The sequence below is a fragment of the Myotis yumanensis genome, unplaced genomic scaffold (assembly GCF_028538775.1).
Source record: "Myotis yumanensis isolate MYYU_CA2020_CCGP unplaced genomic scaffold, mMyoYum1.0.hap1 SCAF_4, whole genome shotgun sequence".
Lineage (NCBI taxonomy): Eukaryota > Metazoa > Chordata > Mammalia > Chiroptera > Vespertilionidae > Myotis > Myotis yumanensis.
In genome coordinates, this window is record NW_027223755.1 from 34,743,731 (window position 1) to 34,771,628 (window position 27,898).

Here is a 27,898-nt window from a genome sequence, read left to right on the forward strand (position 1 = left end):
TATCTGGTTTGTTTGCCGTTCTATAATCGAAACAATGTATAACCTCAGCTCTGAGATCCCGGCAGGCTGAAAGCTGGTTTCTGGGGTTTTGTTTAGCTTCTACATTTGCAACATAGTATATAGTTGCTTAGAGTTGCAACTCAGAGGCCGGCAAGTCAGGCGGGGAACGTTGGAGTCTGCAGTCACTGCAGCAAGCAAGCCTCATGTTCACTTCCAGCTGCCTGGCTGCCGGCCACCATCTTGGCTGACAGTTAATTTGCATAAGGATATGCTGATTAGCCAATGGGAAGGGTAGCGGTCGTACGCTAATTACCATGTTTCTCTTTTATTAGTGTAGATGGAAGGAGGGAAGGAGAGAAGGAGGGAGGGAGGTGTGGGAGTGGGGGAAGAGAGAGAGAGAGAGAGAGAGAGAGAGAGAGAGAAAGAGAGAGAATAAACCCATATTAAGCCTTTTAAAAAATATATATATATTTTATTGATTTTTTACAGAGAGGAAGGGAGAGAGATAGAGAGTTAGAAACATCGATGAGAGAGAAACATCGATCAGCTGCCTCCCGCACATCTCCTATAGGGGATATGCCCGCAACCAAGGCACATGCCCCCGACCGGAATCGAACCTGGGACCCTTCAGTCCGCAGGCCGACGCTCTATCCACTGAGCCAAACCGGTTTCGGCAGCCTTTTTTTTTTTTTTTTAACATTGTTTCCAAGTGGGAAGAATCTTCTCTTGGAATGGGGAGAGGGTTCCTTTTGCCAGTGGAGGTTGCTCAGGCAGTATTTATACTCAGTGCAGGCTGAACATTTCCCCATAGATGGTAATCTTAGCCTTTTACCATTTAGAATGGTTAAAGTCATTCTAAAAACAAAGGAGATTTTAGCACAGTAGTCCATCTTGGCCCTGCTGTGTGTGTGTGCATCTGTATGTGTGTGAGTGTGTGTGTGTGTGTGTGTGTGTGTGTAAGAACCACAATCTTACCTATTATTTATCTCACTATCTATATTCATGTATTGATGGAAAGACTTAGCAGATAGGCTCTGAGAAGAGAAAAAGAAGCCAGTAGGGCAACCCCTTAACTAGGGTTTAATGGGAGAGTAGGCAGGGGCAGCCCGTCTAATTGATTAGTCTGCCAGGCAATTTGAACCAACCCTTAGTTACAAATTCTTGTTACGCAAAATTTAACACCCGTGACAAGAGCCACGCGGATGCTGCGAGTGGCCTCCAATGTGTGCTCTCTGCGCTGGCCGTTGCTGTTACAGGACAGTTTAATTTGTGTGAGATGCTGTTTCAGCTTGCTGTCTCTTTCATTCCTTGGGACATGACTCATTAGAGTCACCATTTTCTTACTGTTTAAAACCTGTGCTCCGTGGCTAGAACCCGCTGTGTGTTCATTGGCACGGCGTATCCCTGGCTGTTACGGAGTGTGCGCTCCTCTCTGTCGAGTCTCTTCATATCATGTATCTTGCTGCATACTTCCTCCTGCACGCGGGCATGAATTATTGCGGAAAAATTCTTTTCAAGAGCAGTTTCCATATAGACCCTCCCTTTGGACTGTTTTAAGATTTGCTAAGTGGAACTTAATTTCATTGTATTATTTTTAGAGCTACAGAGGCTCTGGAGAATTACCTGGTTTGAATGGCCTTGTTGTGTAGCCCAAAGAGGTTATCCAACACTAGCTGAACTATTATTTTTAGTGAATAATGATTTCCATGAACAGTTTTAGTATTAGGTTCAATACAGTGAAATACTTTGAAAATGCATAATAATAACCTTCCATAGGGTAATGGATGCCAACTAAATATTAGATGCTCTGCTAGACTCTTTATGTATATTAGCTCTAAACCTCAAAATGATCTGGCTAGATATTATTAACCCCATTTTATAGAAGAGGAAACTGAGCCTCAGAGATGTTCAATAAATTGCCAGGACACCATATGGCTTGTCGGTGTGGATACAAACCTGTAGTTCTTTGTCTTCACAATTTATACTTTTATCCCCTATACAATGGTCTGGCCTTTCCTTATTCCAAAGTGGTTGGGCTGAAAAAATTTTGCATAGCTAAAATCCATTTATTTATGCTATTCTCCCCCCCCCACCCCAAATTAAACACAGCTAAATTTGTATATAGAAGTTATCATTCCAGTGCAAATTCCCAAAGCTCATTTGTGCGCTGTGAGTTTACAAAAGTTGCAGGGATATGTGTTAGCATTCTCCAAAGGACACCCTAATAAGGTATAAACGAACTTCTTCCCACCCTAAATAGAATTCCCATTATATTCCTTTTGGTGAGGGAGTAAAGGAATATGTGGAAAATGTGCTGAGATCCAGAGGAAGAGTACAGTGTCATTGCATCTGAAACTGGGAAACAAATTGGATGACATCCTCTTCTTCACAGTGTCTAGTGAGTGGCATCCCCCAGTTGAAGGCAAAAGGGAGTCTAAGAGAGGGTGGTTAATACATCTCAAGTTCTTTTGTGATCCCCTCACCTCTGTTCTGAATCTTATATTCCATGGCCTTACGCCATGACTGGTGGACGTCAAGGTATTGCTACTAATGAAAGTTGACATTTGCTCAAGTCATGGCTGGTTAAAGATGATCGTAGGAATGGGAAGAGAATAGAGGCCTGTTCGAAAAGGCTTCATAGCCAGTGTGATAATTTAGTTAACATTCTCCCTGGAATGTTTAATTATTCTACTCATACAGTTTTGTTGGTACAAGTGTGACTATGTATGATTCTGTATTTAACTGAAGAATCATTTCCCCTTATCTTTCTTTTTGTATGTACTCCAATGGTCGTATTTCTTTTATATTTTCCTTGAACTGTGTGAGATACTGTGGGAAAGCTGATGTTATTTTTTAAAATAAACAAATAGCACAAAAGCAATATTTTATGAATAAGCAAGAGAATGCCCCTGCTTTTATCTGTTTGTTCTTCCCAATTAGTGTCATGCGAAAAGGAAAAGATCTGTCACAAAAGATGGAAGTCACACTTAAGTATTATTGTTCAGTGATGTTTAGGTGCTTATCCTGGATTTGCACAATGGTTACCGAGTCTCATCAGAGAGTAAGAGGAGAATGTAGACTTCCAAGTAGTTAACTTGGAAAATATTACATAATGTTTGGACATAAAGTTTTCCAAATCATTGCTTCATGGGTTTTCTGCCTGTGGGAATCATTTTTTGAATGAATGGAAGGAAAAGGCCCAATTCCTGTAAGAATTTTTGTGGTGAAGAAAATCAGAATTCATTTCTAAATATATAAGTTATGTTTTGAGTAGATGGAACAAACCTTTTGGTATCTTGCATTGAACACAAAATGTATTAATATAGCAAAGACATTTAGTCATATATTTAATAAACTACTTATAAAGTCAGCAGACATTAAACATTTGTAATAAGTCATAGTTTTAAATAAGTCAGTGAGGTTGCATAAACAGGTTTGACAAAAATTTTGCAAGCTTGCCTTTTCCAAAGAAGGTAGGGGCAGTGTCTCCTTGAGGTTAGCTTTTGTATCTCTACCACTTAGCATGTAGTATATGTTTATTGAATGAGTTCATGAAAGAACTAGAATTACACATCAGATATGCTGTTTGGCACTTAACTATTAAAAAATAGTAGAATCCGTGAATTAGAAAAAAATTCACTCTGAGCTGGATTAGGTGGCGTTTGTCTCTTACTTTGTCTTCTTCTGCAAGCAGAGCTGGAGACAAGGACTCGGGGGCAAGTAGGAGGCATATGGAAGGGAAGCCATGAAAGATTGCTGCAATGGTGTCACTTCACGGGGACCTGCTGAGACACATCAAAAGGAACCCTCCCAGAACTGTCCGTCTGAAGGACTTCTTACAGGAAGGCTGAGCTTACCCACCACCATCTCCTGTCCCCCAGTAGTTGAAGGTTGTCCACGAGGCATTAACTCCTCCTCACTCTAGGTCCAGCAGGTTCCCATGGTCTCGGAGAATGCCTGCAGCTGAAGTATAAAAATGCATGTGGCTGTGATTGAGATGGGACACTGCTAGCACCAGCTTGGTCTGAGCTTGCTGCAGCTGAGGCTGATGTCAGGGTTGGGGGTGGGGAGAGGAGTTGGGGAATGAGATTTATGTTATTTTCTTTATTTTTTCCTCTTGAAGGAAAGGGCAAGTGAGATATTGATCTCAGTTTTGAAGAGTTACTAATTGCCCTCACATGTGCCAGTCAATGTCAGTGCTGTCTGGAGGACAAGATTAGAAATTCCTGTGTGTTGTCTTCATCAGGAAGACACATACTGGCTGATTGCCTTCCTGATTTTAAGTCTCATTTTCTTTGTATCTGATTTTGAATCAAACACTATGCATTTGCACAAAAATGGCCCTTATGCCCATGTTATTGTAGGACGATCTTTGGATTGTGCTTCAAGTGTTGATCTAGACAAGAGTCATGGTAACACGTTACAATGACCAGCTGTTAAATGTGGGCTTTTAAAAATGTGAAACTTTCATAACAATACTGGAAAGTATAGGGAATGATAAACCAAACACCTGTATACCTGACATCTAGAGTTAGGAAACGTTTTGTCATTTTTCTTCATACAATATTTTTTAATGAAAGCAATTGAACATAGTAACAAGTGTGTGTGTGTGTGTGTTTTAACATAAGAAATATAACATGACTGAAAACTCACCCTAGAACTTTGTTTCCTCATCCATGTTCCCTCCCATGTTTTTGGCTCTCTGAGAATCAGACAGTCGTGCAATAAGGTTATGCATGTTTTTTATAAAATATCTCGGCTCGCCCTGGCCAGTGTGGCTCAGTTGGTTGAGCATTGTTCTGTGCACCAAAAAGGTCGCCAGTTTCGATTCCCAGTCAAAGCATGTGCCCTGGTTATGGGCTCAATTCCGGAGGGGGTGTGCAGAAGGCAGCTGATTGATGTGTTTTTCTCGCATTGGTGTTTCTCTACATACACCCCCCTCTCCCTTCTTCTCTCCTTAAAATTAATAAGAAAATATTTTAAAATAAATAAAATATCTCAGCACATTGAGGTCACTGAACTTAAAAAGCCAAGTTGATCAGCTACCTTGAAAAAGTGGTTCAATATATATTATTGTTGCTTAATTAAGACCAGGGAGAGGCTCTTTGGGGTAGTGGTTGAAAGCACAGACTCTGTGGCTAGTCTTGCCTGGATTTGAATCTCAGCTCCACTTCTTACCTGTTCTGTGACTTAAGACACATTTTTTAAATGACTTTATACCTTTATTTTCTCATCTGTAAAATGGGGATAATAATGGTGCTCATTTCATAAAGCTGTTATGAGGATTAACATAGTTAATGCATGTAATGTGCACTAGAGCCTAGCACACAGTAAGGCTATATACAACTGTTTCTTATTTAAAAACTCATTCTCAAGAACATTTACTCTCCTCTAAGGATCTTGCAACTTGACTGAGACAATAACATCTGCTACCCTGCTTTGTTGCTGTTATTCAAGGAAAGAGGTTCATCTGTCTTAGACCCAGCAATTCCACTTCTGGTTATATATCTGAAGAAACCCAAAATACTAATTCAAAAGAATATATGCACCCCTATGTTCATTGCAGCATTATTTACAATAGTCAAGCTCTAGAAGCAACCCAAGTTCCCACCAGTAGACAAGTGGATAAAAAGTGGTGGTACAAATGTACAATGGAATATTACTCGACTGCAAAAAAGAATGAAATCTTACAATTTGTGACAGCGTGGATGAACCTAGACGGTATTATGCTAGTGAAATAAGTCTGTCAGAGAAACAAGTATCATAAGATTTCACTTATATGTGAATCTAAAGAACAATATAAATGAACAACAACAACAAAAAAGACTGAAACAGACTCATAGATACAGAGAACAGACTGATGGGTGCCAGGGGGGAGTGGAGTTGGTGGAGTGGGTGAAAAAGGTGACAGGACTGAGAAACAAGGTTGGTAGTTACAGAATAGTCATGGGGATGTAAAGAACAGCATAGGGAATGTAGTCAGTAATATTGCAATAACTATATATGGTGCCAGGTAGGTACTGGAAACACTTTGTAAAGTATATGATTGTATGGCCACTGTGCTATACACCTGAAACGAATACAAAATAATCTCTATATATAAAAGCTCAGTGACCGAAACGACGGAAAGACTGGCTGTTATGATGTGTACTGCAGCAGCCAACCAGCTCAATTGGGGCCCCGATCACCGCCCCCCGCAACCTCCTGCGGCCCCTCCCCTTGGCCAGCCCGGTCCCCAATCAGCACCCCCCCACCCCCGATTGGGGGCAGGGCTGGCCGGCCAACTGCCTGTGGCCTCTTCTCTCCCCTGCAGCCAGCTGGCCTGACCCCAATTGGCCCCCATAGCGGCGGGCCAGCCAGACCCCACCCATGCATGAATTCGTGCACCCGGCCTCTAGTATTGAATATAAACAAAAAGTGCGTAAGCTGCAGGACAAAAAGAAATAAATGGGATAAAAGAAAAAAGAGCTTCACATTTATAGAAGTGTGGCTCATAGCGGGAAGTCACAGAGTACCCCTCATTCCCCTGGGAGTGTTTAGGCTGAAGTAGTCCTTCAAGATTACGTATGAAGGAGTTAAAGACAAAAGTCTTACGAGGTTTCTTTAAATATCTGTTTCAGCTGCATAAGATTAGCACATTTTTTCTTGGCAAGGAGCACCTTTTCCTTCTCTGCTGGAGTAGCTTTTCGTCAGCAGCCTTTCTTGTTTTTCTTCCCCACACTTCCTCTGCTTCTCTCTGTCATCTGTCCTCCTTCCATGCCCCACGCTTCCGCACTTCCCTCCCACCACTTCCCCATCCTCTGACAAAACACATAAAAATAAAAAATCCCTTGTTCGCTGATTGTGGAGCCCGCTTCCTTCCTATTTTGCATTCCCCCGGGCAGACGTCTGGGACAATCACCTGGGATGCACAGCAGCCTGGGAAAGTCACTGTGTCACTGGAAGGCCGAGCTCCATCATGCGGTCAGATGCAGGACCGGCTCACTGAGGCTGTGCTGGGCCTGCTGCTCCGGGGTGGCTATGTGGCCATGTGCCTCCAGTCTGTTGTCACTGCTCAGTTCTTTTCAGAGAGGTTAGTTAGCCCAGGATTTGCTTTACAGCTAGAGGTACCTCTTGGATGCTTTTGTTACATGGGATTTTTTTTTTTTCAATGTTAGCACAGAGGATCTGAGCCATGGGTCGTCCCCACACAGCCTGGGACTCCCGGGTTGGATCTAGGCTCCATTGCTATGTTCATTCACAAATGTAGAAAATGCTCTAAGTCCTCACGAAGTCAGCTATGTGGAGCCTATAACTACCAGTGTGAAGTGGGTCAGTGTCAGAGGCGCTATGTATAAATCAGCAGTTACTGTGAGCCACCTCCTTACTGCGGGCATGTGCTGAATATGCTATAGGCGTCCTTTTTTCTTACAACCCTACAGAGGTAGCTCTTCTACCCATTTTACAGATGCAAACATCTGTGGGTCTTTTGGACCTTTTCCATGATGATGACATGCCTTCATGCTGTGTGCACTCCACAGGGCAGAGCCCAGCAGTGGAACTACTGTGGAGAGACCAGAGTGCAATGTTGCACAGTCTCCAGATACAGGTCTGTCTTGGTGAGACTGGAAGATGAAATTATAGAATTGGCAGCCTGAACGTGAGGATGTTTCTGTTTGTACCTGCTTAACAGGGTCATGTCTTCTAAGCATCTAGAGCAGTGGTTCTCAACCTTCTGGCCCTTTAAATACAGTTCCTCCTGTTGTGACCCAACCATAAAATTATTTTCGTTGCTACTTCATAACTGTAATGTTGCTACTTTTATGAATCATAATGTAAATATCTGATATGCAGGATGGTCTTAGGCGACCTCTGTGAAAGGGTCATTTGACCGCCAAAGGGGTCGAGACCCACAGGTTGAGAACCGCTCATCTAGAGCCTTATTGAGAGGGAGTAACAAGACAGCCTTTCATCTGCATACCTCACCCAGGAATGTACAGTGATCATGCTTGTGGAAAGGACAGCACTGTCATTGTCCTATGGGCTAGCAGTGTTGTATCATGTGTTCGTTGTTGTCATTATGATTGGGGTGTGTTTGTCGGACTTTATCTGTTTCACAATTGCGAGGTGACAGAGAGGCCATTTGACAACATCCTGCCCATATCTGCAGAGCCAGGCTTCCCCCCATTCCTGGGACCCTGGCCATTTCCCCCAATGCCTGCTGGAATAGGTGAAACTAAGAACAGCTTGGAGGGCGGTAGTGCAGCCCTTGCCGCATTTGAACCCCAAGTAGTCTTATTATTAGAGCCATATTACTTGCTGGCAATAATTTGCTTTGGGTACATCTTGGAGTTATGTTGAAAATTTTGTTTTGTCTTCAGAAAATTAGTAAAACTTTAAATTCCACCCTCCCCCAGATTTCCCTGTGGAGACTTGGTTTTCTTAATTTAGCTATCTTGTAATTTTCCTCATTAAAAAATGTGTGGCGTGTGATATCATTAGATTTTTTTTCTAAATTGGAGTGACTTAAGTGGGCTGACATATGCGCTGCAGTATAATTGTGCTGTGTTTTTGGAGCTCAAGTCAGTAATTACATCCATAAACTTATTGTCTATGGTAAAATGTGTTAACTGGTCTCTGACATAAAATTCATTAATTTGAATCAATATATAATGTTCTGAAATGCTCTAACAAAGGATCAATGACTGATGGGTATGATATAGTCCAAGACCCAAACTTACTTTATGAACAGCAGTAAACATAAACATTGTCTAATAGGAAGTCAATACTATGATTCCCAAAACACACATACTATGGAGCCTACAAGAAATCTGAACTATGATATGAGCTCAATAATTGAATTCACTCATTTTTAAAACCGGGTATCCTGAATATGCTTCATCTTTGCAATTCTGGGCTACCTTTCAGAAAGGGTCTTGGAACTTTAACCCCTCATATGCAACCTGCTAGATGTGGATGCTGAGGTCCGGGAGGTTGGGGTGAGGAGGAGCATGGCCCTCGGTGAGGTCTCCTTTGCTCCCTAAACCTCAGGTAGTCCAAGAGCGACCTTCTCCATGGAATCATGGTGGACTCCATGCAGACTGGCTTTCTACCTTCCTCATGTGGACCAAACACCTGTAAAAGGCAAATTGAAATGTACCCGGGTTGAGAAGTAAATTTGAATTCAAAGTAAGAATTTCATCAGGAATTCAACCCCAGGATTTTATTTTGACTTGAGATTGCAAAGCTACCCAAATTACATTAAAGCGAAACCTTGAAGAAAGGAAACCCCATCATTAGCTAAGTGGTGCTTCACAGATGATGTCTAGCTCACCCCCTCAGCATTTCTGGGAAGTGGGATCCAGAGAAGAAAAATACTTTGTGGCCTCTCCTCTCATCATACTAACGCATGGATCCTACTCGGTGGGGCAAGGGCAGGTTTCAGGTGAAGCAGCACATGCTGTTTGAGAAGTGGGACTGAGCAGAGAAGGGAAAAAGGAAGCCGATCCTGTGGTTGCTGCTGTTAACTTTGGCTCAGTGATCTGTGGGTACCTAATATCTCCTTTGTGACCTCCAATCACTTTGCACCTTTCCCCATACCTCCCTCTCTCTGTTCCTCTTTTCCCTTTTCCTCTCCTTCCTCCCTCCCTCCCCTCCTCCTCCCTCTCCCTTCATCACTTCTCTTCCTTCCTCTGTCTTCCCCTCCCTGGGTGAAAGATGTTGCCCTTTCCTGGAGACACTGAGGAAGGCAGATTTAGGGGACAAAGGTCAAGAATTGGGTCATGGACGTGTGACATTTGCAATCTCTGTTTGACATCTCAGAGTAGACAGTTGGAATTGAGGGGGAGATGTTATGGTAGAATCATAAATTCCAGGTTATGGTGACCCCTCCTCTCCCTGCCAAAGAAAAACCAACCAAACAAGCAAAACAAAACCGCAGAGGCTGCTCACTCCCACCGTCTGCCACCAGCATGGCATGGACACCACTGGTTGCCACGGATAACTCTAGTCAGTACACAGATATTTTTATAGCATTTAACATATAAACATGTAAGTGGCACAACAAAGCCATGATTTCAAGATGTCATCGTTAAAATGGAAGTATTTAAGTTTAAAAAAATGGAGAAATCTTTTAAAATAAATTAATTAAGAGAAGAATCGTATACATAGTAGATGTAATAGTTCACATAGTATATGGATATGGGGGAAATGAATAAGGCAATGACTGAAGTTTGGGACACAACCTGGAGCATTTGTAAGGGGTTTCTAGGTGACTCCTATGTCATCACAATTAAAAACCATTCCCTTGGTGTGGTTTTATAGCTGCACATCAAATCATCCATTTTTCGGGGAAGACCAGCATTTGTTTAAGGAGGAACTGGACTGGATTAGAGTATAGAGTGCATTGCTGGCAGTATTGGCAACTACTGTTTCACGATGTGGAATATGTTTCTCACCGAGCATCTGCCTGAGAAAAGCCAGGAAGCCACTGCTTCAGAGTTTGCATTCAGAGGTGGGTGTCCCTTCCAGACCCACCTGACTCTCCTTTGAGACAACTTGAAAAACCTGGGTTTGAAAGGAGACAAAAAATTATGTACTTGCATCTTTACAATGTTATTAATTATGAAGGTTTCCTAAATTACTGTATTAGTTCCATGGGTTTTAGAAGCCTATGGTGTTATGCCCGAAAATGTGCTCTACCTTCCAAATGGCACATTTCTTCCTTATTCATTTGGGTTTCTGCTTCCTGTTTTGATATGCTTGGTAATTGTTAAATCTCCTCAGCTTGTGAATATTTTCAGTTTATTTTGGCTTTCCATGGTCCTAGATTGCTTTACTGATGCACAGGGAGACCCCTTTACTCGGCCTATTTAAGTATAGTGTTTCCTAAGGGCTTCAATAGGGGGTGAAATATATATGACAGACAAAAGTATGTCTAAGAGTTGGGTGCAAAGCTGTATTTTTATCTGAGAATGCGTGTGATTCTTTTCAGGATTAAAACCCTTTCTTTCTTTCTTTCTTTCTTTCTTTCTTTCTTTCTTTCTTTCTTTCTTTTCTTATGTTAAAATCTCTAGACTGGAAAGGTCTAATGGCAGATTTAAAAATAATAATGGGACCAGTGCCAAAATTATGGATAAACTTAGTTTTAAATTTTCCTTGTGACTCTGATTTTGAGATAAAGTAATTTATACCTGGTTTAAAGAATTAGGCTTTTAAATAATCTGATGTCAGCCACTAAAGTCATTGGGCACCCATTATTTCACACCTGATATATTGTTTTCCACAAGGTATTCTTGTAAATATGCTTATAGGATGCAAATTAGGCTAAAGTACTATGCTATCAGATCTGTAATGTTTAGGGAGCCATAATTTCTTTAAAAAGTATGATCTGCAGTGGTAAGGGATGTTTATAGTTTCTAAAGTGACTTACTTAACAGGAGAGGGCTTGATGAAAGCATTTAGCATGGGGATGAAATATGTCTCATTAAATTTCCAGATCTGCACATGTCAACCCTCCTTTTGTCATCTTTTAATAGTTTATTTACATAACTGAAGGCTGCTGCTTTTATTAGTGGGGGTTATCACAGCAAAATGATTTTGGTTAAGTTGACCTAAGCAATATAATGTGCTTCCTTTTCCACAAAAGTAATGGTGAGAAATCCAACCCTCCTTGTCCCACCCCCACCTCTAGTAGTAAAGGAGCCCTATTTGCATATGTAAATAAGCTGTTCAGTTGAGAGCCCAGTGGGGGCCCACCCAGGTCTTTAATCTGTTTTTTGCTGATGTTGATGGCATTAGCCTGGAGGTAACTGGTACCTGGAGACTGAGGTCTCAGTCTGGAATGACAGATACCACAATCTGAAGGCTAGCTGTCATTTAGGAGGAGAAATGGATTCTTGTCACTAAGAATTTGGGTAAAGACATTGGAGGAATAAATTTTGTCTTTAATGTTGGCCTGAGTGATAGAATTTAATGTTTTTCTTGAACATGGAAAAGTATACGTAGAAATTTGTTTTATAGGGACCTTGGTTTCCGGCAATACCATGTATGAGAGCTCTGTTTGCTTTTCTAAAACTGTAAAGGATTTCATAATTGAGCTGATGGAGCTGACTATGCATGCTCAAAGATGCATTGTTTGTCCTCCCCGCTCCCTGCCCATGACCTGTCAGGGAATCTGGCTGCTAACAAGACCGGTAAGGAAAAGGAAAAGCTTTTAATAAATTAAGGTCTCTCTAAAGTGAAGAAGCAGGCATCTTCAACTTCTAATGAATTAAATTCTTCTCCAAGGTTTCTATCTGGGACCTCGCTGTGTACGCCTTTGCACAAAGCCTCAGCAGCATCAAACTAAGTACAATACCTGAGCCACGGACCACCACCACCTTTTTTTTCTACAATAAAATACAATGAGACTATTTTATTTACAATTAAGATTAATTTAAGAAATGAGTCATATGGAGAAAAGCTTGCTGTGAGCTGTTCCCAATTCCTTTATTTTCACTCCATAGGCAATTCATTAAAATGACATTAATCTTCCAGGCTGTTCTTTGGTTTCTATTAAGATGTATTACTGGAATCTGTGTAAATATATTGATTATTTCATAGACCTATTTGTTCATCAAAAGCTGACTATTACAGATTTATTGTACTTGATAGTAAATGAGATAAAATGGAGACCAGGTTTCAAAAACCCGCCTACCCCCTCTCCTCCCCTGAAGGGTGTGCTGCTCTCATTACACCAGCCTTCCGCATGCGGGGGGTTGGAGAGTCAGATTCTAGGTTTAATATCAACATCTGTCCCCTGCTGAGTTCACGGTGCAATTAGCTAATTAAAATAAGATAACATTTTCACCTTGGAGTCTGAAAAAGAGCAATAAACCACAGGCCCAGGATTTAGTTAATTTGCGCATTGACTGTAATTGTGTATTTAACGCCGAAATTAATTTTTTTTCCTGAAGAGCAGGAGCCTGGCACTGTGCATTGGAACTCTTACATGGGTTGTAGTCATTCCAGAGGGACTTAATAAGGGTGGATAGTTCTCCAGATACGTTTAATGAGGGTAATTATTTATTTACATCTCACTTTTTTTTTTTAGGGAGTAAAAAGCACTGAAACCACTTTCTGATAGACCATAAAGTTTAAAGGAGAATTTTCAGATCAAGCCAAATAATCTGTGATTTCTTTTTTTCTTTTTTGAGAAGCTATTTCTGATGTAAAAACAATTGATTGTATTGATTGGGAAGTCATCCTCCCTTTTTTGCTTGGTTTTGTTTGGCCAGGTATTCAGTGAATTAATGAGCATCATTTCTGCCATTAAAGCTCTGATACATTTTCTAGGTCAGCTGAATTTTAAGACTCTTTTCTGGCTTTTTTTCTTTTCTTTTCTTTTTTGTTTTTCAGAAGAGAGTAGGGAAAGAATGCATGTTGGCAGGACAGTTACTAGGAAAATATAATACTGACTTGCAATCTGCTACTTATGACATTTCCTTTTCGAAAGGTAGGCATTATACTTTGGACAGCGAAGCAGTGATTGTTGGCAATTCAAGTAGGTGTGATTGATCCATGTCTTAAAAGTAATAGAGCTGTTATTCTAGCAGAGGAAAATAATTCTTAGTATTATAATGTAGGCATTGCCTTTTTACCTGAGTAGAAGGTCTTCTCACTGTCTGTCAGCACACAGCCAAGCAGATGCTAAGCTCAGCTGAGGGCCATTTGGCTCCCTGTGTTGTCTCTCACTTGGTCCATAGGTTTAAGCCCCCAGGGGATTTCTGAAATATCTCTGTTGCTTTCATCTCCCCATCCCTGGAGCTGATGCTCACAGTGGACAGTGCTTGCTTCTCACATCCTTGCTTACTATTGTCCAACTTTGAAAGATGGAGAAGTGAAACACTCTATCATTTATGGAGACCCCAAATTTCCCCTTTAAAATAGAATTCCTTGTGTGTGGAGTTTTCTTTTTCTTTTTTCTGTGTGTGTATGTGTGTGTGTCTTTGACATGGAGTGAGTAATGGGGAGGTGTTAAATCTTTCTTTGTGATCTATTTGTCACACAAAGAGAAATTAGCAGGATTGGACTAACCTTCTATAGTTTAAGTTATGAACTTAATGCTAAATCTCTGTTTGAACCAGTAAAATTTAATTGCATTTAGGGGCAGAGGTTTTGGCGGCTGCCCGACAGCAGGAATTCTGCCAGGATGCTGGAGAAAGGAACTTCCAAGACAGGAGATTTCTTTTCATGGCTTTAGGGAAAACTGTGATTTATTTTTTGATGTCCAAATGCATGACAAGTCTAACTCTACGAATGCCCCCCTCATGCCTTCTGTAATTCCTGGAAGATGGACTTCATGTTCAGGCAAATCATGTTCCAGTTTTCCCTTATCCTTGAAATATCATTAGAGACACTATCAGAAGACAGAAAAATGAAGATTTGGTGGGAACTGCCTTATCGCTGGGCTGTGTCCATGGCTTTATCACACACCTACATATACAAAGCTGTTTTTAACAAAATGACTACACATGGCATGTGCTTTGTGGGGGGGAACCTATCGTGTGTTTTTATGATTAGATTTTAGCTTAACAAAGTACAGTGCTGTTAAACGCTGTCCCTCTCCCTTTTCTGGCCATTTCCCATCATCCCCCACCCCCCTACTCCCTCCCACCCGTTACTCATCCCCATCGTCACTCACTGTCAGGAAGGGCAGCCTCCGAAGAACCATTTCAGCTCAGCCCGACATCGCCAGAGACTAGTGGACCCTGCAGCTTCAAAAGTGAGTGTGTCCCGCGCCCGGCGGCGGGGGTGCATGGCCACGCGGTCCCTCTGCGGAAAATGGGGATGCGGCTTTATTGACGTTCATGTCTGTGGAGTGGAGTCTTCTCTGTTAACTCAAGACCATCCACTCCAGTGGAGTTCTGGTAAATATGTATCAACAGGCTCTGAAAACAAAGGAAACTCTGCTAGTGGTCACCTTTGCTGGTTTCTGTGGTGTAAGGACTCCCCCAGGGCCGACCTCAAGGAGCAGTGGTAGGACACTGAATCGGAGCTGGGAAGAGATGCTCCTCAGAGCACTATTCATACTTCCCCCATATAGATACAGCTGATGTCAACACCAGTGAAATGTAGCAAAATAACTAAATAATACATTTTGACTATTACTTTTGATTGCAACATAATGTATTTAATTGTAAGTGTGGGTATTTTTAATCAAGAATAATGGCTGTGTTTAACAACTGGCTAGTAAAAATACCCCCAAGGTTTACCGAGCTGGGGTGGGTCGGCTCCCGGGGCAGCTGTGGTGTGTGTTACCTATCCGTTACGTATTTGTTGAGAATAGTCTTAAGCCAGTTTGGTCACATCCACACTTTCATTCTGTTTGACAAGCAGCAGTAGCCACAGAAAGGTTTGGGGCAAGGTTTTGCTCCATACAGACTTTTATGAAGCAAACATTTATTAGCAAATAGGCACAAAGCATTCCTGCGGCCTGTCCCTAAACTCCCTGACATCCCTGCTCTCTGGCCTTGGAAGTGCTCTAGTCCAGCGGTCGCCAACCACTGCCATCTAGTCAGACCTTTTGGGAAAGTTCCCCTCCAGGTGGATCGCCTGGCAACTCTCAAAAGCAGGGCTCTCACCGGTAAAGTGAGTGCGTCACGCTCTCCTCTGACCCAAGGACCTTTGGACCGTGGGTGCCCGTCCACATTACAGGCCTCCCTAGAACCATAGGCCCTTCTTCACTCAAGGGTGAAGAATGTCTCTAAAGTGATTTTGCCAGTTCGCTTACCTTAAATACCACTCGTTTCAACGGTGAAAGCCTGTTTTTAATATCCACCATGCTGACTATTAAGCCACAGATTTTGATTTCAGCAAATAAAATTCATTTCAGTATGCCAGTTACCAGCCGTGGGCAAACTACGGCCCGCGGGCCAGATCCGGCCCGTTTGAAATGAATAAAACTAAAAAAAAAAAAAAAAAAAAAAAAGACCGTACCCTTTTATGTAATGATGTTTACTTTGAATTTATATTAGTTCACACAAACACTCCATCCATGCTTTTGTTCCGGCCCTCCAGTCTAGTTTAAGAACCCATTGTGGCCCTCAGTCAAAAAGTTTGCCCACCCCTGAGTTAGACTCTCTGGCGTTGACTGAGAGATAGCTTCATCTGAGGTAAGGCTGGTTGACTCCCCTAGGGGAATAAATTCTGATTGAGCCCCCTGACTGTGTATAGAATATCCTTTTAACTAATACATAGTGCAGTTGACCCTTGAACAATGCAAGGGTTAGGGGCACTGACCCCATTCCCTCCAGTCAAAAATCCATATATAACTTCTGACTCTGCTGAACTTAACTACTAATAGCCTACTGTTGACTGGAATCCTTATTCATAACATAAATAGTTTATTAACACATGTTTTGCATGTTGTATGTACTAAATACTATATATTACAATAAAGTAATATAGAGAAAAGAAAATGTTATTAAAATCATAAGGAAGAGAAAATATATTTATGGTACTTATTGAAAAAAGTCTACAAAAAAGTGGACCCACGCAGTTTAAACCCCTGTTGTCCAAGGGTCAAATGCATCCTATTCCCTGTGCTGAGTACTTGGAAATGGACTCCAGACGTCATAGCCCCTTGTTACACCTCGTTAGTGCCGAGGCTGTCTCTCCTCCACTCCCCAAGCTCACTCGCTTGCGCTCAGGATCCTTGTGACGAAGTCACGGGTGTTCTGTTGGTATGTGAGGGGCAAAAAGGAACGAACCAGCTTTGAATAGGTCAGATGGTATCATCATGTAAGATGTGAACTTGGCCAGGGGAGAGCATGGCTCAGAGTGCAGCAGGTCCCTATGGGGCCCCACCTAAGCGTTCAGCCAGTGCAGCACTAACACGTGATGTGACGTAGCTCATCCAAGGTCCTCCCCAGCACGCACCTCTTGGTCAGTGCTGTCGTAAGGGCTGCACTCAGCATATGCCTTTGCTCCTCCTTTCTCTTTTTTCTGTATTCATTCCATTCTGCCTTGGCATTTTCAGAACCGTGCCACACCATGCAAAGTGCTATATATTACCCTGTAAGTCAACTCATTTCCTCCTGTTGCTGGTGGGAGTCTTTTTGTTGTCCCGGTTTGTTGTGACTGAGAATCATGGCTTCTTTTCTTAGACAGAAACTCTAAGTGGAACTCATTAAACTGCTATAAAGATGTCCGGTGCCTTAATGTGCTGTGTAAATAGGTTCAGCCATGTTACCAAATAAAATTTAAAGGTCAGAGTCTTTGCTCCCCAAAATAGTGCAGTCGTAGAAATTAGAGAAGGGCCTAAAAATCTTTTCTCCATTAAGAAGTGACGGGGAAGCCACGGTTTGCTAGGCGGATGTGTTACCTGGACAGTAAATAGCAAATGGAAATGTGCACGTGTGTCATCACTGACCTTTCTGTCTAAGCACATTGGTTTGGAATTTGCACTATATTATTTTCAACTCAATAACCTGAATCGTAGCGAATTGTAACTCTTGCAAATTACAGGCACCCATGTTCTGGGGGTCTGTGACACGTTATGGCAAACCAGCTACCAAATCTTTTGAGAACATTGATTTCATTGTGAGTCCGCACCACATAATCTTGAAAGAAACATGAGCAAGTAGACACAGTTTCCCAGCAGCCACAGGGAAGGATGGAAAAAATACACTCAATTGGGCTGGACATGGGGCTTTGTCATAAAACAGCTCTGGCCTTGCGGAGCCACATTACACTGAGCCTCCATTGCTCTAGGTTTTCTCGCCCCTAAAATGAGGAGAGTTTATGAAATGTTCTCTTAATTAAATTATGGAATTATTTTTCTTTTCCATCAAAGCTATTTATAGCTAGCTATTTTACCATTTAATCTGAGATTTTTGAATGGTATTTCTCAATCCTAAAATCCTTCTACAAATGGCATCATTTGTCATTACTTGCAAAGCACGATTATTAAGCAGTCTTCTATCAGCATCTTCAGTGGAAGTTAATTGTTTAAAAACATCTTTTTATTTTTTTTAGAGAGAGGAAGGGAGAGAGATAGAGAGAAACATCTATGAGACAAGGACACCAATCGGCTGTCTCCTGCACGGCTCCTACTGGGGATTGAGCCCACAACCTGGGACTTCTTGGTGCATGGGAAGATGCTCAATTGTGGAGCCACACCAGCCAGGCAGAAGTTAATTTTTAAAACAGAATTACTTTAAAGCTATGGTGAAAATATATAAACCAGAAATAAGGGGCTTGTTTGCTCAAGGAGTAGCTTTTTTTTCCACCCTGAATTTTTTCCTTTAGTCTCAGAAAGCCTTTTGTGCTTTCTGAGTACAGGAAAGCAAGCTTTTAAAACTGTTTTATTTGAATAAGAGTAAAGGGTTAGGGGGAAATGAAAGGTACCTAATGTACCTCTAATTGCCTATGCTTGTCCACTGGGAATTTTTAAAGTGTCTTTCACTTTCAAACTATGCTTACCTGTCTATGCTCCAGTATGAACGCTGTAACATAGCAAATGAACAAAGAATGAAGCAAAACAGGCAATAGAAATAACAGTTCAAAGACCACAGAGCAGTTATTTGTGAAGCTGGTAAAGGCCTCTGTTAAATAAAAATCAATTTGATATGGGCGCATCAAGGACACGATCTGGGGAGACAGGAGGTGGGCAGAAAAGGACCTGGGTGTACAAAGGATTAGTTTTCAAATCTCCTGACATTTCAGCACAAAAGGATGATGAAGATTTCTTCTAGATGAGCTGTCATTTTCCATTGGAAGCTTTGCTGATCCAGAAAAAAATAGGTTCATAAAGATTGCATTGAAATTTTGAGCATGTGAGAGTAAATAGTGATAGGCAGAACATCTAATAAATTTCAAACCCAGAAAGTGTTGTAACATTCTATTCTTGTTTAAAAAGGCAAACCAAACTACCCACGTGCACAGATAATCCAACTACCAAAAACCTGCGTATAATTCTAAAACACACTGTTTCAGTCTGCTGGAGGGCTTGAAAAATCCTTTCTACTAATTCTCAGTGATTTCTTTATCTTTTACTAATGAGAACAAGGTTTATAAAACCCGGCCTCCCCTGCTGGGAATATAAGCCCAGAGCTATCTCAGAGCAGATGGTTTTCTTTTCTCACTGCCATAAACCTTTTAGGATTGATCCTTTTTTCATTTTTACCTATCTGAGGAGTAAATGTCTTTGAGACTTTAGAAACCCAGTGTTCAGAGGGGACAAGAAGCTGCATTGACCTGAGTTCATAGTTGCAAAGATGATGGAGAATAAAGGCAATGAAATCCTGGAATTGTGTTTCTGTCTGTAATAGCAAAAGAAAATAGGTTGATTTTTAAGCATGAAGGGGGATAGGCTTTAAAATAACTACATTTTTGAGCCTTATTATGCAGTGAGTTTCTGGATGGTAATTAACACCTTCCTAGTCCCAGGAATTTCAAGTGTTAAAGAATAATTTCTTCCATTTTGGAGGATGTACTGCTTGTGACTATATTTAAAGATGTAGAAAGATGGGGAAGGGGTTGGGAAGACTGGTTGCCATAATTATTCTGGGAGTATTTAAGTCACTTAGATGTTGTACTATGTAAACTTTTTTTACAAAGACTTCTAGGGGGCGATCCATCTCTATTAGAAAATTTTGAAGCTGCTTACTGTTTTCTTGTTTTTTTTTGTTTTTTTTACATCAGCCATCTATCTACCAATTACCTTTGGTCCCAGTGAAAATGGGCATGAATCTCTTATCTGAGACTTATTAGCTGTGACTTTGGGCCAATTACTTACTCACCCTGAGAAAGCCTCAATTTTCTCATCTGAAAAATGGGGAAGAAGAAAATAATATCTATCTCAGATTGTTTTGAGGAATAAATGAGATAATGAATGAATAGTTTCTACTGCTCAGCCGGGCAGTTAACGAGTACCAAATTGTAGCTATCCTTTAAGTTGTGATTGCTTTCATCATGGTTATTAGGATATCATTATTCAAATTTCCCAGGGTATTTTTTTTTTCCATTTTGTAAGTTAAGAGGTCAGGACCAGATGATCTTTGAGATAGAATGTCTGCATTGTTGTATGCCTGTACAGTTCCATTTGTTTTTGATTGACTAACACCCATTCAGCCGTGGGTTAGGCATAGAGGAATATAACTTGCAGGATTTGGTTCTTACCTTCAGGAGTGTGATAATTAGCAGAGAAATAAAGCAGAGACGATAGGAAATTGTATGGTAACAATATTGTATGGTTATAGTGTTTATTTGGAACCGAGGGAGATCTGTGAGTGGCTGTGGGGAAAGGCTTCCTGGAGCTGCCAGGTTTCCATCTGGGCTTTGAAAACAGGGCTAGACTTTCTAAGCAGCGTGAGTGTGGGCAGGAACATTATAGAATGTGTGTGGCAAAGTTATCTGCAGAATCAGAATGGAGGGAACATGACTTGATGTGGATATGGAAGGTAAGCTTGTGTCATGCACCGCCCCCTAATGGTGGAACCTGTGTGTGCCTGGAGATCATGCAGGCCTGCTTCTTAACTCCGTATCCTAGCTCTGTGCCTAGGGAAAGTCTCCTGTCTTCATCAGTACAGTGGGCGGTGACACTATCTACCTCATTAAGAATGTTGTTATAATTAAATGGCCTGGTGCAGCCATCCCACAGAGTAATGGCTTTAAGGAGCAATAAAATGGCAGGACTTAAGTTAAATTAGGCGTAGTCTGCTCTATGACCCAGCAGTCCCCAAACAAAAGGTGGCCTCTGTCCAAGGAGACAGCTTGTTCTTGCAGCATTGTTGTGTCAGAAAGTTTGGGGATGCTGTGGGCGTAGACAGTTGAGAGAGTGATGGGGAAAATAGGGTGGTTACTGTCACATAACACCCAGCAATTAGAAGCAACAACCTGAAGGACACACAGCATTATGGATGAAGCCTGAAACACTGTTGCTGTGTGAAAACAAGTAAAAAAAAAAAAAGAATTCTCTGGTACCATACCTTAATGTCAATGAAAAATACATGCCCAGCATGCAATTTACCTTTTCTAGGAGCTCATACAAAGAGCTGAATATCCATGAGGCACATTTAGAAAGGTTGCTTGGAAGCAGAGAAAGGCCGTAGGAGTGGAAAAGTATATAAGTAAGTAAACTAATGGGTGATGATAATGTACAGAGAGGCACAGACAACTTATGAAGGGAAGCAGAAAAGCTTTCAATGAGTTTAAGGCAACTTCCTGTTATCAATAGATAAAGCAGATTGAGCTTTAGGCTTGTGATAGACAAAAGTAAATAAGTAGATAAACACCTACATGGTCTGATTGTAAGAAACACCTTGCCATGGCAGATGGATGACATTTTCATTTCTCCTCTAGTCATTCTTTAACTCTTCTGGACAACTACCTTTGTTGTTCAATAGCTCCTACAGGCCACGTGTGCCTGTGAGCAGAACAAAGCTATGGCAGTGCACATCACACTACAAGGATAATGTTTTCCCACAATTCAAATGGTCAGTTCCCTTCTTCATGTCCAAGAAGTCTCATGTTGCCATTTTTGGGCTACATCTTTAATGTGATCCGGCAAACTTATGCACAGTTCACTGCCTTTGGCAAGACAGCACAGAGAGGTTAAATAACTTGCACAAGGTCCCAGAGACAGTAAAAGGTGAAGTTAGAATCCAGACCCAGTTTGTCCCTGTACTGAGCCACGATGGCATGCTCCTTGCCACTATCATCTCTTACCGATTGGGGTTACCAGCTGGGACCCCGGTTCTTCTTGTCGATTCAGAAAAGATTTTAAGGTCAACAAAAATGAAAGTAAAGCAAAGCGGGATTTACTGAAGCTACACTCCAAGTGAGGAGCAGACCAGTTGAGACAGACAATGGCCCTGAACTCCTGGGTTATATGGTTTAATAGTTTATATGGATGGAGACTTTTATTTGCATTCAGGACGACTGACAGAAAAGAGTTATATAACTGTATTTCTTCTGCACATGCCCTTACCCATAATGCATACAGAAAAAACCATGGGGGTCGGGGGGGGGGGGGCGCTAAATGGGGAGGTCAAAACTGCAATGCAAATTGTATTATAATTAGCCCAGGACCCTAGTAAGATCGCATTGAGGTCACGCATGTCCTTTTCCGCTGAGATTGTGCCAAGAAACAGCTGGTTCAGAACCTGCCCACCGGTGGTCTTCTGACTGCTGGGCTGCCCATAGAGAGGGCATCTGAAGGTAATGTTGGTCTGACCCCTGTCAGGGCCCTGGGGCGGGCCCCCCCCCCCCCCCCCCAGCTGCTCCTGATGAACTTCCTACCTAGCCTACCGGGGATCGGCCTCTTTCCCAGGAACGTCCTGTGCAGTGTAGGGTTTTCCAGGCTCAGAAGGAAGGCGCCCACTATGCCCAAGGTGAAGCCCTTTCAGCCTCAAATGCAGAGACGTCCTTGGATCCTGGTATGACTCTCATGCCACTGACTCCACATCACTGTGGACCTACGTCCTGTTGCCAAGTTGTCTGAAAAGTGTCTATTCTCCTTAATGTTTCTACATGTGTCCGTCCCAATTTACAAGACTTCTTGTCTCTTTTGGCTTTACCAGAACTCCAGATCCCAAGCAGTTCAATCGAAAAATGAACAGAGAACACCCCAATTTTTTTCAGCCTATTATCGCTCAGACACATACAAGTAATTTTCAGGGAAGTGGGCTCTAATTTATTTCCCATGATGCTATCTGTAAAGTCTGATGTCAACACAGTACTAAAACATTCAAAATTACAGGGCTGAGACGTGTCCTTTTGGAGTTCAGTTCAATAACCAGGGGGTCCTAGAGCAAATGAAGCCTGGAACATTGCTGGAGGCAAAAATGGCAAAACCAAAGCTGTCCTACTTTGGACACATCAGGAGAAGGCAGGGTTCCTAGGAAAACACAGCAGTGCAGGGAAAACAGAAGGCAGCAGGGAAAGAGAAGATCATGGGAGATGGTTGACTCCATAAAAGAGCTATAGGCCTGCATCTACGGGAGCTTGAAGACAGGATGTTGTGGGCGTCACTTGTTCATAGGGTTGCCAGGAGTTGGACTGACTCAATGGCATGTAACAATAAGCACAGACCTCAGTACACACGTCCATTTGGTGGCCAAGCACTGTGGGATTTAGTGCTTAGAGTTAAAGATGAGTATAGCAAGCTCCCTAATCTCTTTATAAACATCTTTTTATTGAATTATAACATATACAAAGATACTGTCCTACAGACCTGAGACACAAATTGTTTTTTCTGTAAGAGTAACACATACTTAAACAGTGCAGATACCAATGTGTTTTCACACACTGACTATACCCATGTAACTCAGCAATAAAAAATAATAAAAGGACAGCATTAGCAGCACCCAAAGACCCCTTCATGATCCTTCTAGCAATATTTATTTATTTATTTATTTATTTATTTTTTAAAATATATTTTATTGATTTTTTACAGAGAGGAAGGGAGAGAGATAGAGAGTTAGAAACATCGATGAGAGAGAAACATCGATCAGCTGCCTCCTGCACATCTCCTACTGGGGATGTGCCCGCAACCCAGGTACATGCCCTTGACCGGAATCGAACCTGGGACCCTTCAGTCCGCAGGCCGACGCTCTATCCACTGAGCCAAACCGGTTTTGGCAATATTTAGAATGTTTTAAATTTCTACTGTCTTCAAAGTCTTATGTCTTTCCTGAAACTGCTTTCCAACATCCTGATTTATTATTCAGTAAAATGATACTTGTTTAGTTTCCCTTTGTTTTTAAGAAAAGGGTATAATTTGGCTTCAAAATACTGGTAAGATAAAGAACAACTGTAAAGATCACAGTCATTATGGCTTTTAATATTTCAGTTGCTGAAATTTATATTTTAAGTTCATTTGAATGTTGTGACCTAAACCATTAAGGAGAAAAAACTAGTTTGGCCTGTTTCTCTTTCCTAACAGATTTTGCAGCAGTTTTCTTCCCAGCACCCCCTTTTCCCCAGCTAGTCAAGAGTAATTTGCATAGGTGACTTGGTACAGCCCCACCCCTGTTGTCCTTGTGTGGATTACTTTTTCCCAAGGGCTTTGAAAAGCTGGTGAGTTACATTTGTTGACTTTTCTCAGTCTTCAGAGTTGTGCTTGCCAAAGACTTGTGTAACAAGCAATTGGCCAAGATGAGATTAGCAATTTATTTGGAGGAAGGGTATAGGAAATCTTTTAAATTTAGAGGTGAAAAGATCACAGACTGGGTTAAGTACAGGTTACCCAATTTGGCTCTAGATTTATGAAGAATTACGGAAATCATCCCTTTGCCTTCAAGGACTTCTGTGTCCTGTTTGCCCGTATATCCCTCTACCCCTCAGGCAAAAAGAAAAAAAAAATCAAAACATAACCAGCAACTCTAAAAAAGTAATTGAGACTTTTAGCCAGGCAGGTGTTACCTTGCCTGGGGATTCTGTGGCTTCTAATAGGGATTTGGAAGGATTTTGTTCCCAACAGCACATGAGGAGAGCAGCCTGATCAGCTCAGACACATTTGTTGGCCATGCTCAGAGACCATGGTGCTTTCTGTAACTGGCTTGAGTATCTTGCTAACTCCATAGCTTGTTTTAACATAGATTTCACAGTAATTTTTAAAAAGTATATATTTTTTTATTGATTATAGAGAGAGGAAGGGAGAGAGATAGGTGGAAACATTGATGAGAGGGAAACATCGATTGGCTGCCTCCTGCCCGCCCCTACTGGGGATTGAACCCTCACTGGGCATGTGCCCTGACTGGGAATCAAACTGGTGACCCCTTGTTTCATGGGTTGGTGCTCACTGATCCACACCAGTAGGGCTCTTGTTAATTTTTTGTAGGTGCTCTCCTTCCATTACTTCATACACATTTACCTACTTCCTGCCTGAAAAGAGATTTGCTTATGATGTGCCCAAGGATGTTTTCTTGCTGTTTATTCTGCTCAGGATACACTGAGCCTCATGCATATGTGGGTTGATGCCCTTCTTTACTTTTTGGGAAATCCTTGACTATTATCTTTCCAGCTATATCTTCTACCTCATTTTCTCTCCTCTCCTTCTGGGACTCCACTTATACCTGCATTAGGCAGTTTGATGTTAACCTACATGTCTTAGGCATTCTTTTTGTTTTGTTTTTATTGTTAGCTTTATTCTTTGGTGATTTGTTTTGATAACTTCTATCATTTTAACTTAAACTTTGCTCAGTCAGCTGCTAAGTCCCTTTCATTCTGGTATCTTTCAGTCCAGTATTCCCCTTTTGTTCTTTACTATAATTAAAGTTTCAACCTCTCCACTGAAGTTTCCCATGTCGTCACTCATGTCATCATATGTGTTTGCCACTGTATCATTTAGCATAATTATTTTTGAGTCTTTGATGATGATGATGCTCTCTCTGCATCTGCGTGTATTGCCTGTTTCTTTTCTTGTCCATAAGTCATAAAGAATACTTAGACCCAGCTCAGGTAGAGAGCAGCATGACTCAGCACCTCATTCAGGTAGAAAACAGCATGACTCAGCACCCCATTCAGGTAGAGAGCAGCATGACTCAGCACCTCATTCAGGTAGAGAGCAGCATGACTCAGCACCCTATTCAAGTGGTGTAACAGAGGAGAGATACCCCTTTTTCTGGTGCTATTATTTACCTCAATTTCTACTGGGCTTCTATTCAAAATGTTTGGCTTGTACTCAAAATTATAGACACATGAAGAAGCAAAGTCTCCTATTTCTGGACTTCCCCCTTCACTTAGGATGTAGACACCATTACCATTACCATTACCTTAACAATAAAAACAAGCTAGGTAAGCAATATCATCATAGTTTGAAAAATCATTTCAAAAGCTAAGGTCATCAGTACACCTAGAAAAGGTAAATTACAGCAAGTGATAAACTCTTGAAAGGAAGAAAGAGGCCCACAGCCAGCTTTCCACCTGGTGGAGCGGCAGGAGGAGGGGGAACTGGCCATGGAGGGTTGGGAGGAGCCAGACAAACCAGTAGCATGCTTTCATTTCTTGCTTTCCTTCTAGAACTGCGTAATGTTAGAGTGCGATGTTGTTGAGAGAAGTGGTCGTTTGTGCTTGTCTGCATCCTTAGTGGAAGCAGAAGTCTCAGAAATAGGAAATTTGTCCAAGGAGATCAGGAAGTTTGCCAATAGGGAAAAGAGAACAAAAATAAGCCTTGGCCATTGATAAATAGGGACCCAGCTTTGTTATTCTGCCAGTTATAAACACAGGGGCATGGTAACAGCCCTTACTTCCTGGGGTTATCTTTCTAATGAATGACAGGCCTGTGGCATGCTAGTCATGTCCTTATATGCTTTGTGTTCATTTCTTTGTAGATTGAATCACTGGGGTGCACAGGAATTTGTTGGTAGTCCTCATTTTCAGTGTTCTCTTGGATTTGTTGTGCAGTGCAAGGTATGCTGGGGCTACCTGATTGAATTACAGTGTAGGGTGCCTACCTCTTTCATCAGAGTGCAATACAAGACTGTGAAATTCAAAGTTACTAAGGGCAGTCACTGGTGAAGTGCATGGAAATAGTTTGCGGTTCGCTTTTTTTGTGGTCATCGTATCATTGTACTAAAATAAAGATTTAGTTAAACCTACATCTCTCTCTCAAAGCATCTTTTGTGTGTGTGCCTAAGGGGTAATCCATGGTCCCATTCATTGGGGGAATACTGCATATCGTGCCTGTTGCTCTTGTTAAACAAAATGCTAATAATGCCCCAATGACATGGCTCGGTGGTTGAGTGTCAACCTATGAACCAGGAGGTCACAGTTAGATTCCAAGTCAGGGCACATACCCAGATTGTGGTCTCAATCCCCAGTAAGGGACATGCAGGAGGCAGCCGATCAATGATTCTCTCTCATCATTGATGTTTCTATCTCTCTTTCCCTCACCCTTCCTCTCTGAAATCAATAAAATAAATATATTTTTAAAAAATGCTAATAATTGTAAAAATCTCAGAGAAATCTTACACTAAGTAAGTTTTCTGAGCTCTATTTAACTAGGTGTTTCTGAATCTTTGAATACAAAACATTTTCCCAGGAACTTGAAGTTTTTCCTGTCAAGTAATAACCATTGACAAAGTTCTTTAGGAAATGTGGAGTTAAGTGGACCCTGTTGCTCTTTATTTCAGGGGAGATGAGTAATTCATCCTGGCTGCCATTCGGAAACCTAGGAAACATCTTCCCCACTGCTTTCCGATAAGGAAGCTTGAATTTTTGGAGGAAGAAAGAGCTCTAACCCATCAGGTTACAGTATTCTTGCCTCGGGTCTCCTACTTAGAACTGCGTAATGTTAGAGTGCGATGCCCTTGTAGGTGTACACCAGTCTTGGCTGCCTAACTCGTCCGAGGACTATCCTGGTTTGCTAGCCCCGGAAAATAAGCCAGGTCAGCTGTCATTTCCCTGCAAATGAAAAAAGACAGCTCGCTGCCTGGACTGCGGTCGGAAGGAAAGGTCAATCAATACATTACCTTTCCTCCGTGTGTTCCTTGCCTGCTGGCTGAGTTGTGCCTTCTCACTAGTGGTGGTAATCTCTTCTGCTAAATTTTGTTTTAACCTTGCAAATAGGTTAAAGGAAGGACATGGTTAATAACGTCTTCTCTCATATACCTCTGAGCATATATTGGGGCGGAACCTTGCTGCACCCCCCCCCCCCCCCCCCCCCCGCCAGCCATGCATACGCCTGCTTGGATGTGGAATTATGCAAGTAGCTGGCTTTATTTACTATGGGACTTTCTCCTAGAGCTCTGTCATGCTCTCACACAGAATGCAAACATTTTTGTGATTTTTTTGACAGTAGCTGGGATCTGTGTGGAATAGGGTTGTTTTTTTTAAAACATTTCTCAGTCAATATGTTTACTGGACTTCGCCAGCCATGCAGTGTGATACGGTGCATCACCAATACTTGAATAGTCTGTAACAGGAGGTCAGA

The 27,898-nt window shown here is 41.7% G+C and overlaps 1 protein-coding gene across 3 annotated transcripts in view; it reads left to right on the forward strand.

Annotated features, from left to right (window-relative positions):
* Positions 1–27,898, forward strand: part of MAST4 (microtubule associated serine/threonine kinase family member 4) — a 514,811-nt gene that overhangs the window by 229,589 nt on the left and 257,324 nt on the right. Inside the window, exon 4 of one of the 3 annotated variants that reach the window (XM_070412101.1) lies at positions 14,669–14,743. The exons of the other annotated variants lie outside the window; for them this stretch is intronic. Within the exon in view, the coding sequence (XP_070268202.1) occupies positions 14,669–14,743 (75 nt within the window). The remainder of the gene's footprint in view (positions 1–14,668; positions 14,744–27,898) is intronic. 3 annotated transcript variants of the gene reach the window in all.